Below are 18,885 nucleotides of genomic sequence, written 5' to 3' on the forward strand. Positions count from 1 at the left end.
CCAGGAAATAAAGCCAGACTGCTCACTTGAGGGAATGGTATTAAAGGCAAAACTGAAGTACTTTGGCCACATAATGAGAAGACAGGATACCCTGGAGAAGAGGCTGATGCTAGGGAAAGTGGAAGGCAAAAGGAAGAGGGGCCGACCAAGGGCAAGATGGATGGATGATATTCTGGAGGTGACAGACTTGACCTTGGGGGAGCTAGGGGTGGCAACGGCCGACAGAAAGCTCTGGCGTGGGCTGGTCCATGAAGTCACGAAGAGTCGGAAACGACTGAACGAATAAACAACAGTAATATATAATATAATTGCAGCGTTATCAGTACTATAAAGTCATTCACTATTTTTTTTGGAACTGTTAGTCATTACTGTAAAATAACAGCATAACTGTTCAAACATTGGATATCATAATAGGCTTTAGTCAACATGGTCATCCTCATCATTGCAATCATCTTCATCATCAGAGTCTGAGAGTCTGAGTCCATTTGTCTGATGTGAGAATTATTATCACACAGGTCATAATTTATGCCACACTCACAAATGACGCAGTTCCGTAGAGTTCTGAGAACTGCAGCTTTGCAGAGAAGGCAGCATAGCAAAGAGGTGGAGCTGGTTGGAGCAGCGGAATGAATGACATGTGGCAGGAGGCGCGGACAGCTGAGAAAAAGCAGGATACAACAGGCATTGCAATGGCCTCAGAGGAAAGAGCTTCCATGCAGCCATTTCAGGATCTGGTGACCTTTGGGGAGGTGGCTGTGTATTTCACCTACAGGGAGTGGATTCTCCTGAATCCAGGCCAAAGAACGCTGTACGAGGAGGTCATGTTGGAGAATTACCAGAATTTGGCTTTTCTAGAAATGCCCAAACCTGACCTCATCTCCTGGCTGGAAGACAGAGAAAATCCATTTGTCCGTGGCTCTGAGGAAGAGGAGAAATCAACAGCAGGTGCTGCACAAGACAATGAGAATTATGGGAAGCCACCTGAGATATCATTGCAAGCAATCACACACAACTGCCAAAAAGGGGGGCATGGAAATCGAAGGGGACTCCGAGGGGACATGGGAACCAAGTCAAAGAAGAGGAACAGGAAAGCCTCCTCTTCTCGTGGTGCTGATGGCCACCATCTCCTGATACCACATGAAGGCTTCAAAGGAAAGGGAAAGGCAGAGTGTCCAGACTGTGGGAAAATATTCTCAAGTAAATCAGCCTTAAAGAGACATAGCAGAATCCACACGGGGGAGAAACCGTACGAATGCCTGGTGTGTGGGAAAACCTTTGGCCGAATCCATCACCTTGCACGACATCGAAGTAGCCACATGGAGCATAAACCATATAAATGCACACTGTGGGAACAGCTTCAGCGATCGAGGGACCCTTAACATACATCAAAGAACTCACACGGGGGAGAAACCGTATAAATGCATACAGTAGTACCCTTAATGCCCATCAAAGAATTCACACAAAAGAGAGGCCATATAAATGTTTTGAGTGTGGAAAAAGCTTCTGTCACAGAGGAATTCTCTTTGCACATGAAAGAACCCACACAGGAGAAAAGCCATATAAATGTATGGAATGTGGGAAAAGCTTCGGCCGTAGTGGGACCTTGAATAGACATCAAAGAACCCACACAGGGGAGAAACCATACAAATGTGTGGAGTGTAGGAAAAGCTTCAGTCGTACGTTCACCCTTACTTTGCATCAAAGAATTCACACAGGTGAAAAACCATTTCTGTGTACAGAGTGTGGAAAAAGCTGTGAAAAGCCTAGCTTTTATCAACATAAATGTATTCACAGAAGGCAGACACCACAGCAATGAATTTTAATACTGTTGTTTTTATGCTTTTTATGTTTTTAAACTTCGTATATTTGTTTTTAATGTTTACTGTTTTTAACTTTTGTAAACTCTCCAGAGAGCTTCAGCTATGGGGCAGTATATAAATGCAATAAATAAATTAAATAAATAAAAATACATGGTAGGTTGTTGGCTGAACATTTGGAGGGTTGACTACATCTGTTCTTTACACATCAGCTCAATTGCAGAATTGAATCTGGTGTGCATGGCATGTCACAGAGAATGGAAGATATCTCTCCATCCTCCATGCCATCCGTGTTCAACAGGAGATGGAATTGTTTGGGATGCTTGGTCTTGGTTCCAAATTATTGCTCGGTAGTTAACCTTCATTGTAGGTATAAAAGCACTTTGTATATGTAATTTCCCCGAGTTTCTCTGTTTCCTAGAAAACATGGACCAACATAACTCTGCAATAGTAGTTATCCTGGTTCTTGGCTGATAGACACGGCAAATGAATGATTCCAATTTTATTTTTTATTTTTTACAATATGTATATACTGCTTTATATCTAAAATAGATCCCGGAGTGGTGAACATAAAAAAATAAATCAGTAAAAAGATTAAAACAGCATATTAAAAATGTTCATTTAAAAACAATGCCAATAAAAACTGTGGGTAGTCAGTTAAGGAATGCTTCCTGGAAAAGAGCTGTTTTCAGGAGGCGCCGGATGCAGCACAGTGTTAGCACTTCCAGGGGCAGGGAATTCCCCAAAAAAGGGGGCCACCACATTAAAGGCTCTTCTCCTGGTGGACTCCAGTCAGGCCATAGGTCCACATGGAACCACCAGAAGCATGCTGTCTAATGACTTTAGTGACTGGGCAGGTTGGTGAGGGAGAAGGTGCTCTCAGGTATCCTGGTCTGGTAGCAAATAGCCAGTGCATTCCCTCAGCAAATGAGTTACATGCTGAAAAGGCAGCTCCTGACAACAGCTGAGCTGCTGCATTTTGCACTAGCTCCAGCTTCCGGAGCAGCTTTAAGGGCAGCATCACATAGAATGCATTGAGTGATTTATCAAATACTATATCTGGGAATGCTTTCCAGTATGAAAATTTATCTTTTCTTGACAAAATACCTGTGCAATTGGATTCAGACAAGGTGTGAAATGCTGGCAATGCAGAAGCCTTCAAAGGGCCTAGTGATTGAAATATGTTTGCAAGTGATAACGTTTTTGAAGTAGGAATGGTATGACTCCGCAGAAAGTTTTGATTACTTTGGAAAACAAGAACCAAAATATCAGTGTTATGTGCAGATGTTTTTTATCTTCTCTTTCCGTGGCATTGATCGCTTGTAGAATTATCTTGATACCTGCTCCTTCCTGGGTATTACTAAGAAATTCCAAAGAACATCATGAGGGAGCCAAGTCTGTATGCCATGCAGCTATGAAGTCCTTTCTAGTCATTTTTGTATGCTGAAGCATCTTATGAGTTAGGTGCACAATAAACTTATCTTGGTCCTAATGTGCAAAAGTAGTTTTTTTGTTATTGCTATGTATGTGCAGTCCATGATTTTGTACTGGTGGGTGATATTTATTTATTTATTTATTTATTTAATTACATTTATATACCGCCCCACAGCCAAAGCTCTCTGGGCGGTTTGATATCTCCTGGAGTCTGTTTTGTCGTGTCATCTTCTTAATAGAATTGGCTTTATATTGTCAAACACCAGATGTATTTCATCACACTCTCAATTCTTGCTCTGATTTTTTTAATGAAACGTCAACCAGATATTTACGTATTTGAATATATTTTGATTTCTCTACAACTTGAGCTCTACCATACTATCAATAATTGCAGCAGAAAAGATGCTTTCAGATGTGATGCTTATTGTTTTAGGTGTTCTGTTGGTTGTGCCAGTAATTTGAGTTGGTAGAGGAAGTGACTTCAAAATTTCAATTAATTTGCTTTTTTGCTGACATGAATGCACAGTCCCATTGACATTAAACAAGGAATAGAATTATGGGATTAAAAATGTTGTGAGACACTGGGTATGTCAGAGTACATCGTATTTAGCGGTTAAACACTTCCTGTAATTTTATTGCTTCTTAATATCATCAATAATGCATCATATTCTTAAAAAAGTGTAGAGATTTATGGCATTCTAAACCAAATAGATTTTGGTTTTGTGTTTTGCCAGTTTTGCAGATAACCATTTGAACTCTTGTTTAAGGTTAGCATTCAGCAACTCTACACCACTTTTCTCAAACCTGGCAGACAATGTAGTACAGGTGCTCTCATCAGTATAAACATCATACTTGTTCCCTTCTTAAACAATATGAAGAAAAGATACCACGTTCTGGGTTAAAACATCTGTATTTGGCTAGTTAGTTCCAGAGGGTGTTTGAAGTTTATGCCCAACATTTAGAGCCCAGTAAGTCCAGGCTGGTATTAAGCTTCTTCTTTAGTAACTGCCTTGTGATTTCAGACATCTCAGCCTAATCTTTACACCAGTTATATCTGAGCCTCAGGATTCCCCAGCTTTGAAATATATTTATTTATTTGATTTATGCTCTGCCTTTCCACCAAGAAAATGACGCTTAATGGGAGTTTATATTTAAGAATGCTTACACAAAAAAATAAAGCTATTCAGTAGCTACTTGGTTATGTCTTGGTGTTCATTATTTGCAAAACTGAACTATCAATGGATTCTCTATTTAGGTCTGCTAGGGTATTTTAGAATTTAATGCTAAAATCCCTGATCACAATACATCAGGGAACTAATCAAAGTTCTTCATTCAAGTAATTCCTAATATTGGTGAACATTTAGTTTCTTTTTGAGTATTAATCAGAACACAATCCAATAGAAGATGCCTGCCACCATTGCTCCTCCACTGTTAAGGTTCTGGGGGAGAGGGCAAAAGATGTGTTCAAGGTTGATTGGGTGAGACTTCATAACCAAAGCCCACTCATTTCATGTATACACCTTTGAAATGGGAGTGGGGGACTGCTAGTCCTGGAACTGGGATAGCTTGATTCCCTGCCATTGGGAGAAATTTCTTTACATTTATTGCATTTCTATACCTTCCAATAGCCAAAGCTCTCTGGGTGGTTTACAGAGATTAAAAACCTTAAAAATACAATATAAAAACTAGGGGTGTGCACGGACCCCCCGATCCTCTTCGCGGCCGATCCGCAAATTGCGGATCAGGCCCGCTCCACCCCGCCTCGATCCGCCTGGGGGCCGCTCCGCTGCGGACCTCCAGCTCCGAATCAGAGCTCCACAGTAGCGGGGAGTGGCGTCAGGTAAGGCTCCCCCTCCTTCCTCCCCCTTACCTGTGTCCGTCGCGGCCCATCCCAGCTTCACTAGAGCCCGCAGCTCAACCAGGAACTGTAGGCCCTGATTGCGGCCTACACTTCCTGGTTGAGCTCTAGTGAAGCAGCCACGGGACTGTGGATGGACTCAGGTAAGACCCCCCCTCCCCCTTGGTCCCTTACCTGGCTCTGCCGCCGTCACCGCATGGGTGGCAGCGCCAACAGCAGGGCCAAGTAAACCCCACTTACCTTTTTGGCGGAGCTCCGGATCAAGGCGAAGGATCCGCCTTCACCTTGATCCGCAACGCTCCGCGGGTCCCCCAATCCTCTTCGCCTCCGACTTAAGGGTAGGCGAAGCCCCCTGCTCTGCTCCTGCTTCTCCGGTTCGAGGAGAAGCAGAGCACATCCCTAATAAAAACAGTTTACATATAAGCAGACAGCAGACACACATATCTCCAACAATCTTAGCATTCAACAATAAAAGTTCCATGGCCTGATTAAGAAACTCTCATACGATGGCCAAATGCCTGAGAGTAGTACAGGAGGATCTTAACCAGGTGCTGAAAAGAGAACAATGTTGATGCCAGGTGAGCCTTGCTGGAGAGCTCATTCCATAATTGGGGGAGGGGGTGCCACCAAAAAGGCCCTTTCCCTTGTTGCCACCTGAGCCTCCCTCAGAGGAGGCACTTGGAGAAGGGTTTTAGACAATGCTGTGGTGTATGGGTAGGTTCGTGTCAGCAGAAATTGGAGACAGAAGTGATGTGGGGCAGGACATTTCCCATATCTCCCCCCAGTACTTCATTTTTCTGTGGAAAAAAATTCAAATCCATAATTTCACTAGTAATGAGTGGATGCTAATTGCAAATGCTATATGAAGCAAGCTGATATTGAAATATTTTCAGGTGATTATTTCTAGTAAATATGTGAGAATGCATATGTCACTGGGCCTGTTCAGATGATACTTCAGGGATTGTGGTTAGCAGTAACCACAAGCCGTGCTGTCCCACACAACACTTTAAGCCACGGTTAGAGCCACTAACCCTGCCGCAGATGGCTCGGCTGGGTTTAGAAAGTGACCAGGGTTTAGCAAAATGCATTGCATCAGGAATTATAGTTGAAACACAGCTCTTTGCTGCATGTGGAAGAGTCCTTACTCCCCTGCTGCTCGTCATCCCCACTGCTGTCTCCAGTTTCAGAGCAGAGATAGTAGCAGAGATTGTCTGCGAGAGGCTTCCTCCAGGGGCCAGGGCTTGGACTCTAGGCTCTGTCCCTTGGAGGAACTCGAAGAAGTGGCATGGGCCAGACTGGGGTGCCCCATGGGCTGGAGGTTCTGCACCCCCTACTCTACACTATTATTTGGCTCTAGAAAAACACCTTCCCAGAACAATGAACATATTTATTAGTTTTTGTTGTTTATTCGTTCAGTCGCTTCCGACTCTTCGTGACTTCATGGACCAGCCCACGCCAGAGCTTTCTGTCGGCCGTGGTCACCCCTAGCTCCCCACACTGGAGTTTATTAGTACACTGGAGGTAATGCTCAAGTATTATTAGTTTTTTAAATAAACATTGGATATAATAATTTAAAAGTCCAGCACAAGTTGTGTTTCTCATCACTCTGGCTTGACCCAGTTTGATTTTTAATGGCCATTGTTATAAGGAGGCCATTTGCAAGTGAAGCATTTTATTCATAACCAAAAATGTACATAAAGCAACAACCAGTTTCGTGTGTATGGTCTGACTGATAGGCTTTGCTGTCTTCCAGATTTTATCAGCAGCTGTCTTGACTTCCTTGTAGAATCAATATTCCAGAATTGGACTCACAGGATTCTAGAAAGTGTGCCGCTCTTTACCATCAGCTCAAAAACCAAGTCCAGCACAGCTCAGCTACTGGGCTTAGCTCAAGGCTAAATGGATTTATTTTTGTTTCTCTGAGGTCCATTACAGAATAGTCCCTTACATAATAGCTCTCTGGTTAATCTGTCTCTGGCCCAAGGCTGAGCAGAAGGATAAGTGATGGCTAGAGAAATGCAGGAGGGGCAGAATGTTCCCTCTTTCTAAGCCAGCGCGATCTGCTTCTGGGATAAGTAGAGCAAAATAAATGAGATTTTCTAATTTGGAACTGGTTATGACCATAAATTAAGGCGGGAAGGATGAGCTAAAAAAGCACAGCTCATGCCCAGATAAGAGCTTGGATAGTCAGAGGGGCACAGAGATATTGACAGAAGCCAGAAAGCATTTTCTGTGTCAAGTAGCCCAAACATGAAGAAACGCCCAACAGTTAAGATGCACAGGGTTTTGTGGATTCTTGTAAACAACAGAACTAGCACTGTGCTAAGAATTCAGCGTTTTTAAAAACCACAGGTTCCTTTCCTTTTTTCTTTTCAAGACAGCTCTGTTCCTTAGAGCTACAATGGTTCAGTTGAAAGTAGAATTCCCATATTTTCACTGGGGGTTGTGTCTGTACCTTTTAGGCTGCAATCTTATACATAAGGCTTGCAGAACTCTGAGTAAATACATATTCACTGAGTTGGGCTCTTAGAATCTGAACTGTTTGGCCATTCAAACATTGCATTGGAACTTGTTTTACCTCTGGCAAGAGTTCATCTGTCCATTGTGGATAGAACCACGTCCTCTGTCTGGAAAACATCAGGAAGAGTAGAGGAAGTACATAAAATTTGACAATATCCCACACTACAAGTGTGTATTGGTTTGGGGTCAGTTTAACTGTTGTCAGGTTTCCTCAAAGAATCCTGGGGACTGAAATTTGGCGTAGGTGCAATTTTCTGTTAAGATATTCATACCCCCATGTCTTAAACTACAACTCCCAGAGTTCCTTGGGAAAGGGGCAAATGACTGTTGAACCTGTCAGCAGTGGGGATATGTTTTCTCCTCTGCCAGCATCCCTTTTCCTGTCACTGAAGACGTCCTTGTCAAGTATTGTTCCTTTTCTTTGCCTCCCTGGCTGCCCTTTCCTAGAATGAGGAGATTCCCCACCTCTTCCTTTTCTCTCTCTTTTTCCTTGGCTTAAAAATAAGCTGCAGAGCTTCCTGCTTTGTCCCATTACATAAGTTAGCCAATACTCTCCCTCCCCTGGATCACGTTTGGAAATAGCCCCTCCCCCCTTTCTGAGATAACTGGGCTGCAATCCTACAGAATGTTACCAGGGAGTAAGTCCCATTGAGCATGGAAAGGCTTGCACTGTTAATGGAGTATCGGGAACATCAGCTGACAAACCTCTGCTCTTCCTCCAAAGGTGAAATGATGGGTCATGTGCTACTGATCTCTCCCCCACCCACCCCGCCTACTCCACCCTACTGAATTGTGCGCATGCTCCCTGTCGATTACAGCCTGAACTTGACCAGGGTTCAGTGAGGGGTGCGCAAAGTGTGAGCGAGCTCATTGCATCTCATGTGTCTTGTCTGTGCTCCAAAATGACTTTGTGTCTGGACATTTATGGTATGGGTTACTCGCCTGTTCTTTTTACAGTCAAGGGCACTGCTAAATGCAGATCTAGTTATTATTCCACTGGCCTGGTGTGTCTGCCAAGTCCTTCCCCAAGAAACCCCCAGCCTGCAGAAGTGTCATCTCACTCTGAATGCCTTTCCCATTACGCCTGGCTCTTTCTAGATGGGGCTTTTCCATGGAGCTGTTTTCTCTCCCAGGCAGATGACTTACCACGCACGGGGGTAGGGGTATAAAAAAAGAAAATGGATGCAATTTTGCATAGGATGGCAGGAGTTGTTATGTCTGCTTACATTGCTCATCCCTTCCCTCTTGTCAGCAGCACTGGAAGAAGGTATACATTTCATGTTCAGCTCCGGAAGGATATTTTAAAGGATTCTAATCAGTGGAGAATCTCAGGAATCATAAATTGTTATGGCAGGAGTAGTTGAAGCTGAATGATCCAGAAAAGACATTTTGGAGGAAAAACTTTTACTTGATTAGAAAAAAACTTTGACTTCTTGATTATTCGAAAGTGAGAAGTGCTGAGGCTTGTTTGAATCCACTTTGACCTGGAGTTCCTTTTACAACTTACCTATATGATACCATATGTACGTATGTGACTATGTCTGCAATCCTATGCACACTTACTTGGGAATAAGCTCCACTGAAGACAGTGGGATTTAGGTGCTTCTGGATGGAAGGTTCCTAGCAAAAAGATACTGTGCAGCTATTTCTCGTTTTGCTCTTTAATGCATTTTATGTGGTAAGAAAAAAGATGGAAGCAGCAGTGAGAAAATACGGGAAGTTGGCATACACTCTTTACAGCAGCAGTGCTGAAACTCAGGCCCATGGGGCAAATTCAACTCGCTTGGTATCCCAACCCATCTGTCTGGGCTTCCCTGGCTCCACCTATGTTTCCCCAAATGCCAGTCATGGGTGGTTTTCTGGTTTTTGCATGGTATTTTCTAGGGCTGTGCACGGACCCCCCAAAGCGCTTCGGGCCGATCCACCCGTTCCCCGTTCCACTCTGCGGAGCGAGATCTGGAGGGGCGAATTGGGATTTTGCTCCCCTTCCCTACTTGTTTGCCTCCGTGGCGGATGGCAGAGGCAGGTAAGTGGGGAAAGGGGGACAAAATGGGGGCCAATAAGCCCAACTCCCCCCCGCCCCCTTACCTGTGTCCGTCGCGGACCGTCACGGGCTTCAATCGAGGCCCTGGCTTGAAGCCAGAAGAGGAGGCCACGGCCTCTTCTGGCTTGAAGCCGGGGCCTCAATTGAAGCCCACGATGGACCGCGACGGACATAGGTAAGCCCCCCTCCCCCCTGCCCCCTTACCTGACTCCACCGCCATCACCGCATGGGTGGCGGTGGCGGAGCCAGGTAAGCCCAACTCCCCCCGCCCCCTTACCTATGTCCATTGCGGGCTTCAATTGAGGCTCGTCTTCAAGCCAGAAGAGAAGGCCGCGGCTTCTTCCGGCTTGAAGCTGGGGCCTCAACTGAAGCCTGCGATGGACACAGGTACCCCCCCCACCCCCTACCCCCTTACCTAGCTCCATCGCTGTTGCCGCACGGACTGCGGTAGCGCTGGTGGTGCCAGGTGAGTCCCCCTCCCCCCACTTACCTGCGTCCGGTGCTCTGGATCGAGGCAAACCACTTCGCTTCGATCCGCAGCCCCCCCAACCCGTCTCCGCCTTTGTCAGAGGCGAATCAGGCCACTCTGCTATTGCTTCTCCGAACCGAAGCAGAGCACAGCCCTCGTATTTTCCCATTCTAAAAGGCCTCTCCTAAGGCTTGGCAGTAAAGCTTTAAACTAACATATGCTGGTATTTTTGGCCTTGCCCCCCTTTGCCTACTGGAAATTGCATCCAACCCAGAGGCTGAAAGAACTTCAATGTTTCTGCTTCATGTGGATTGGTGGAGAAGAACTCATTGGCACTGGAACTACATAACTTGCCGTCTCTGTGGCAGCCTAGCTGTTTGCTTCCCTCTTCCAAAGCTTCCAGCAGGAGCCAATTATCTCCTTTCTCTACGGTTTCCCTTTTCTTTCTTACCTCACATTGCTTCAACAGTAGCTTAGATGCACAGAAATTTAGCAGCTAATTTTTTTGTGACCTGGCGATACGTGATGGAGAAAAGTTCCATTTGCTATATGCTTTGGGTGTCAGGCTGATGCTACAGGCGCAGGAGTGAGTCCGGTTTAAAAAGTTGGCAACCCTCCCTCTAGCCCCCTCCACCCAAACTGCTGCACTGTAGCAACGCCAGGGTGCCATGCCAATAATGGTGACAGCAGAGACGTGTCTGTTCTGATGTTTCCATGCAGCTGGGCTGTGGGCCAGAACTGTGCCCAAGGAACGTCCCTGTCTCACGCGCACAAAAAAGGGCCTCAGGCTCCCCAGCTCAGGTAACATGTAATTACTGATAAATATAGGTGCGTTGCCAAGGAGTGGGGTGTGTGTGTGTCCGTCGACTGAGCAGGATGTGATGGTTAGTTCCACATGTGGCAGCCTGCCGTGACTGCTGCTACGGCTTGACTTTCCAAATCCACTGCCTTTCTTGCGTGAGTTGCAAAACTGTTCGTCGAGGTCGAATGGAGGTCATAGGGAAAGGACTTTGAAATTGCTCCCGATCTCAGTTTGTACAGAAGGAACAGAATCGGTGCACCGCAGATGGAAGCCCAAAATGGAAAGAGCAAAAACAAGCAAACAAAAACAGATGAAGCAGATGGCTGCTGAAAATAATTAGAGGAAAAATGAACAGGAGATGAGCGCAAGGCAGTATTTGGGCAAGGCCTTCACTTCTTATTTGTGCGAGTAGATATCTATCTATCTAGACGGTGTTACTGGTCTTGATTTTGTAGTTCCACCCACCCCCTCCTTTAACAACGCCCATTTAGCAGCACACCTGCCTCAGATTTAGTCACACTCACACTCAGTTAATTAACATCACAGGAAGAAAACTGCTAAGATATAATGAATAGAATTGTTTCTGAACACATACAGAGACATGATAGCACTCTTCAAATACTTGAAAGGTTGTCACACAGAGGAGGGCCAGGATCTCTTCTCGATCCTCCCAGAGTGCAGGACACGGAATAATGGGCTCAAGTTACAGGAAGCCAGATTCTGGCTGGACATCAGGAAAAACTTCCTGACTGTTAGAGCAGTATGACAACGGAACCAGTTACCTAGGGAGGTTGTGGGCTCTCCCACACTAGAGGCATTCAAGAGGCAGCTGGACAACCATCTGTCAGGTATGCTTTAGGGTGGATTCCTGCATTGAGCAGGGGGTTGGACTCGATGGCCTTGTAGGCTCCTTTTAACTCTACTATTCTATGATTCTCCTCTAAGCAGATGCACTAAGCAAATGCAATGTGACATCACACACACACACACACACACACACACACACACACACACACACACACAGAGAGAGAGAGCAGATACAATGCAGTCTCCCACACAATCCTGAACCTTGGTCCCTCTGCTTTTAGAAATTAGCCACCTGCCCCTGGCTTCCTTGAGAGAATTCTGAGAATAGAGACCAATTTCTCCCCGAAATGTTGGCTATTTTGGGTGCTGCTGAAGCACTGCTAACCCACCTCTCCCTTACAATGACACTTGGTTACTTGCTCCCTTTCACTACTGACATTCCACCGTTACCTTCCATCAGGCGTTAAATAAACACCTGCTGTTTATATTCCCCTATTGGTGTTTTTATTTTGACAAGGTTTTAAACTATAATTTCTGCTGCTGTTTTAAACTTTTTTATTGTTGTTTTTAGATTGTATGGCGTTTATTCTTATTTTTTTTATTGATATTGATTATTTGAACTTTACTGCACTTTTTAGACATATAAGCTGTTCAGGGTGTTCTATGAGTAGAAGTGGTGGTCGTGGTGGTGGGAATGCAACAGCAACCACGAATGGGCAGCACCAGGAGATGTCATTCTTGAGTGTACACTGACATAGCTGAGACCAGGGATTTCCCGCAGCTGTTTCCAGCATGCTAATTCAGAAGCACTGTGCCAGTTCCTGTGTCTGAGTCACTCTGCCAGCTCTCTGTTAGGCAGAGACCTGGTCCGCACGATCACAGAGTGGTTTTTAAGTCACGGTGGCTTGTTAACAACCCTGCATGTGCCGGATGATTAACATCATTTCCATTGGTAGCGTGTTGTTCGAATCCAGCCAGCGTGGCTTGTTGCTGCAGGTAACAAGCCACCTGGAACCCATGGGCTGTGTTGTAGGCATCTTGGTGGCTTGATAACCATGGCAACAAGCCACTGTGGCTGGGTTCACATGACACAACAAGTAGCACTGCCATGGGTATTTATTTATTTAAAACATTTGTATCCCACCCTATATCATTAGGATCTCAGGGCAGCGTAGAGATAAAAGCATACAGTATAAAACAATAAATAATTATGTTACCGCCCCCCTCCCCCCACCCTGGCCTGGCATACAACTAGCATATGCAGCAGGGGAAATAAGCCATGGTGGCTTATTTCACCATCCGTGATTGTGTGAACCAGGCCATAGAGTGCAAAGTTAGGCCCATTTAAAACAACACAAACATTGTTCCTTTCATGACTAGGAAGCCAAATAATAAATATGTCACAACATCTAGAAGTAAAATGTATATATTCAAGTACACGTTTCTATGATGAGCCAAGATGTGTGTCATCTGCGGACAAGACTTTGAACTGCTTGCCTCTATCTCATGCACAATTTAGTGCTGCTCAGAGGACAGATTACGATGTTTGGAATTTAGGAAAAAAGCGAGTAAGGGGGAGCATGATGGAGGTACATAAAATCATGCATGGTGTGGACAAACGTCTCCCTCTCTCATAATACCAGAACTGAATACCACAAAGCTGAATGGTGGGAGATTCAGGACAGATAAAAGACAGTACTTCTTCACACAGTGCATTAAACTGTGGTATTTGCCACTACAAGATGTAGTGATGGCTGCTAACTTGAAAAAGTTTAAAAGGGGATTAGACAACTCCAGAGAGGTGGGGGCTTTTAATGGCTTGGGTTCCTTAAGGAGGAAAAAAGGCGGGATATACATGTAATCAATAATAAATACTAGTCATGATGGCTATATACTGTATTACCTCTAGGATGAGAGGCAATATGCCTCTCAGTACCAGTTACTTGGGAACATGAGTGGGAAAGTGCTATTGCAGTCATGTCATGCTTGTGGGTATTTGGTTAGCCATTACGGACACAGAATGATAGTGTGATCCAGTGTGGCTCTTCTTATGTTCTTACCTCAGCTAAACACCCTGCCATGCAGGTGCTAAAGACACAGGAGCATCGTTCAAGGCCAGGAGCTGGCACACCTGTTCCACAAATAACCTAGTGATGGCTGTTAAGTCCTCATTGGTTGCTCAGCATCTATGCATCCCTATGAAAAGGGCCCTGCCACTGTTGTGACATAAATTAACTCCATTATGGCCTGGTTTGTATTCTAACCTAAGAGACGGCAGTGTTGCTAAGTTACCATCTGGGCTGCTTTGGAATATGCTCTGCTGTATCCTAGAGGGCATTCTCCTTTACCTAAGGGAAGCTGGATTCCATGACTGGATAGTGTGTATGGAAAATCCATTTGATTAAACCTCCAAGTACTTGTAGAAGTGGGTTTTAATTTCTGGGGTGACCTAAAAATGTTGACATGCAATGCTATCCTATGCATGTGTATTCAGAAGTAAGCCCCATTGAGCTCAATGGGGTTTACTCTTAGGTAAATCTATTTATTTATTTATTTATTTATTTTATTACGTTTATATACCACCCCGCAGCCGAAGCTCTCTGGGCGGTTTACAACAATTAAAAATAGTAAACATTAAAAGTATACAAAAATTTTAAAAACATAAACAGTATAAAAACAACAACAGTACCCATTTAAAAACAACAATTCTGGGGTCCATTAAAAACAAACTTAACGTTGTTAAATGCTGTTAAAGTGCCTGGGAGAAGAGAAAGGTCTTGACCTGGCGCCGAAAAGATAACAACGTTGGCGCCAGGCGAGCCTTATCGGGAAGATCATTCCACAGTCGGGGGGCCACCACTGAAAAGGCCCTCTCCCTTGTTGCCATCCTCTGAGCTTCCCTCGGAGTAGGCACTCGGAGGAGGACCTTATATGTTGAGCGCAGTGTACGGGTAGGTTCATGTCGGGAGAGGCGTTCCATCAGGTATTGTGGTCCCAAGCCATGTAGGGCTTTATAGGTTAAAACCAGCACCTTGAATTGGGCTCGGAAACATATAGGCAGCCAATGCAAGTGCGCCAGAATCCGTGTTATATGCTCAAATCTTCCTGTTCCAGCTATCAATCTGGCCGCCGCATTTTGCACAAGCTGCAGTTTCCGGACCGTCTTCAAAGGCTGCCCCATGTAGAGGGCATTGCAATAATCTAATTTGGAAGTTACCAAAGTATGGACAACTGAAGCTAGGTTATCCCTGTCCAGATAGGGGCGTAGCTGGGCCACCAACCGAAGTTGGTAGAAAGCACTCCGTGCCACCGAGGCCATCTGTGCCTCAAGTGACAAAGATGGTTCTAGAAGAACCCCCAAGCTACGAACCTGCTCCTTCAGGGGGAGTGCAACCCCATCCAGAACCGGTTAAACACCCCCCATCCGATCAGAGGAACCACCCACCAGCAACATCTCAGTCTTGTCTGGATTGAGTTTCAGTTTATTAGCCCTCATCCAGTCCATTGTCGCAGCCAAGCACCCGTTCAGCACATCCACAGCCACACCTGATGAAGTTGAAAAGGAGCAGTAGAGCTGCGTGTCGTCAGCGTACTGATGACAGCGCACTCCAAAACTCCGGATGACCGCACCCAACAGTTTCATGTACATGTTAAACAGCATGGGGGACAAGACCGACCCCTGTGGACCCCCATACTGAAGAGTCCACGGGGCCAAGCAATGTCCCCCAAGCACCACCTTCTGGAGCCGTCCTGCTAAGTAGGAGCGGAACCACTGCAATGCAGTGCCCCCCACTTCCAGCTCAGCCGGACGTTCCAGAAGGATACCATGGTCGATGGTATCGAAAGCCGCTGAGAGATCAAGGAGAATCAACAGAGTTACACTCCCCCTGTCTTTCTCCCAACATAGGTCATCATACAGGGCGACCAAGGTTGTTTCCATGCCAAAACCAGGCCTGAAACCCGACTGAAATGGATCCAGATAATCAGTCTCATCCAAGAGTGTCTGGAGCTGTCCCACCACCACCCGCTCAAGGACCTTGCCCAGGAATGGAACATTTGCTACTGGCCTGTAATTACTAAGATTTTCCGGGTCCAAGGAAGTTTTCTTCAGGAGTGGTCTCACTGCTGCCTCTTTCAGACGGTCTGGGACTACTCCCTCTTGTAGAGAGGCATCAATCACCTCCTTGGCCCAGCCGGCTGTTCCATCCCTACTAGCTTTTATTAGCCAAGAGGGGCAAGGATCCAGAGCAGAGGTGGTTGCGCGGACCTGTCCAAGCACCTTGTATAGAATATTGAATTGCAGCCTGCGTCTGTTTCCGCAATTGATAAAGCTTGCTAAATAATTCCTATTCTATCAAAGTGTATAAAAAAGCTAGGGCAATTTTGACATATAGTTTGACAGATACTGAAAAGGCAAGGCAAACAAACAGGTCTCCAACCTCTTTTTCTCCCCACTATCTCTTTTTTTAGTTGTTCAACCAAACTATCAGATTTAAAGTCCTTCGCTTTTTGAAGACCTTTTCTGTGTTCTCCAACTCTAGATAATGTACATTAGGGTGACCATATGAAAAGGAGGACAGGGCTCCTGTATCTTTAACAGTTGTATTGAAAAGGGAATTTCAGCAGGTGTCCTTTGTATATATGAAGAACCTGGTGAAATTCCCTCTTCATCAGAACAGTTAAAGCTGCAGGTGCCCTGCCCTCTTTTAAATCTGGTCACTCAAGTATAGCTCCTGCACCTTTAACTGTTGTGATGAAGAATTATTTTTACCAGGTTCTCCATATATACAAATGACACCTACTGAAATTCCCTTTTCTATGCAACTGTTAAAGATACAGGAGCCCTGCCCTCCTTTTCATATGGTCACCCTATGTACATGACAGTTAAATTTGGTCACTTTTGTAATATTCAGTATGGGAATGGCTTGGGAAAAATAGAAGACATCAACTGCTATCTACTTTATTTTTAACTTCTTGTCCCATGTATAAGATCCCTGGGAGAATACATATGTAACAAAACGGCTAGTTGGCTTTACAAAGTTTAAATTTACCATTTGGATACTGATGTGTATGTGATTTTTAAGTAGTTTTTTTTGAAACAATGTGTCTAGGATTTGTACATAAATTCCAAGTAATTAGTTGATAGACTATAAAGATGATGGATATAATTGCTTCAATCATTTTATATGTGATATTGAGGCATTATTAGGAACCCTACTGGATATGTTGTGGTATTATTATTATTATTATTATTATTATTATTATTATTATTATTATTATTATTTTCATATGCAATAAAGATTGGTTTGAATTGACTGAGTCTGCAGACCAATACACACTTACTTGGGAGTAAGGCCCATTGCATCCAAGGGGACGAAGCTCCAAGTAAACATGCATAAGATTGGGTAGTAAGAATACAGTCCTCCTAAGCATATTTAGCGGAAAGTAAATCTAATAACTCAGCAGTACTTTCTTCAGAGGAGAATAAATTCATTCTTTAACAACAAGCCACAATGACACATTGCTTAAGCACTTGTGATGTACAGGATCATCAGACATAGGGCGACCATACGAAAAGGAGGACAGGGTTCCTGTATCTTTAACAGTTGCATTGAAAAGGGAATTTCAGCAGATGTCCTTCGTATGCATGGTGAAATTCCCTCCATCACAGCAGTTAAAGCTGAAGGAGCTAGAGTGACCAGATACAAAAGAGGGCAGGGCTCCTGCAGCTTTAATGCTACATGCATACAGATTACACTGCTGAAATTCCCTTTTCTATGCAACTCCCAGCTTTCCTGACCACTGGCTATGTTGGCAGAGGCTTCTCAGAATTAAAGTCCCAAATATCTTGGCCTATATGCATCTACAAGGAGACTGGATTCACAGAACTTGCTAAACCACCCAATGTGGGTGGTTGTCAAAAGCAGTGCTTTCCCTACAAGGTTGCTTGTTAACAATGCAATGTGGCTTGCTAACTACCCTGGACAACCCAGCAACAACCCATGGGTTCTCAAGATGGCTTGTTCGAGAAAAATAACCCCCCACAGCATAGTTAACAACCCATGCTGTGAAAAATGTGCTGTGTTCAGACAACCTGATAACCCATCCTGCAGAAACTCACTGTGTTCAGACAAGACATTAATTCACCCTGCAAAAATTGCACTACATTCAGACAAAATGATAACCCACAGTTCAACAATGGCCCACATTGGATTAAACCAGCTGTGTGAACCTAGCTATTCTCATCCTCCGTGTGCCTCCTTTAGACTTGGAAGAGGGAACCCATAATGGTTAGCATCTGTCCAACAGAGGGAGCCAGCACTTCAAACTTTGGTGAGTGCTCTCAACAGTCCAGCACAGATGAGAAAACAACATCTGACTTGACCAATGTCATCTGATTACATGTGCCTGGATCGCCTATTTTAGGAAGGGTGGATTGTAATGCAGAATGGTGCTGTTCTGCTTTCCCAGCCAGGTGGCATTTGTTCTAGTGGATTCCGATCACTTACAAGCTCATTCATGTAGGTATAATCTCATCTATTGGGTGTTTTCTTCCTAATCACAACTAGGTGCTTTTTGTTTTGTTTTGTGCAAAGGTGGGCAGGACAGTGGGGACTGCCTTGCAATGAGTAAGTTGGCAAGTGATGAGAACGCTTCAAAGGAGCAGGCTGATATCTATTCTATCCTTAGTAGTTGAGAGGCACATGATCTGTTTTTCATTGGAGCATTATAGCCTGAGGTGCCACTGTTTCAAGTGATCTGTGTGTGTGTGTGTGTGTGTGTGTGTGTGTGTCCACACACACACACACACACACGGCCGGTGCCAGACTATTTTGTGCCCTAGGCAATGCAAGTGACTTGCACCCTCCCCCCCAAAATTGCCAACTTCGATTCAGCTGTTCAAGAAGAGTTTCTGAACTATTGTGTTTTCCTTTTATTACGTTTTTTATTAAAACAGCCAATTTGTATAAAACTGTGACCCTTAAAGGTCAGTATTGCGCCCCTCTGAGGTCTGTGCCCTAGGCGGCTGCCTAGTTGGCCTAATGGTAGCACCGGCCCCACCCCCACCCCCCACAATCATGTGCCTTGTGAATGTGCTGGCATGTGCAACTTGCAGCCAGCAAGCACTTACCA

The 18,885-nt window shown here is 44.7% G+C and overlaps 1 protein-coding gene across 1 annotated transcript; it reads left to right on the forward strand.

Annotated features, from left to right (window-relative positions):
- Positions 1 to 614: 614 nt before the first annotated feature.
- Positions 615 to 1,423, forward strand: LOC134396615 (zinc finger protein 2-like). Its single transcript, XM_063123147.1, has one exon. It carries the CDS (start codon positions 627 to 629, stop codon positions 1,377 to 1,379), a length of 753 nt encoding a protein of 250 aa, XP_062979217.1. The 5' UTR covers positions 615 to 626; the 3' UTR covers positions 1,380 to 1,423.
- Positions 1,424 to 18,885: the final 17,462 nt, after the last annotated feature.

This window comes from Elgaria multicarinata, chromosome 3, assembly GCF_023053635.1.
Source record: "Elgaria multicarinata webbii isolate HBS135686 ecotype San Diego chromosome 3, rElgMul1.1.pri, whole genome shotgun sequence".
NCBI classification, from domain to species: Eukaryota; Metazoa; Chordata; class Lepidosauria; order Squamata; family Anguidae; genus Elgaria; species Elgaria multicarinata.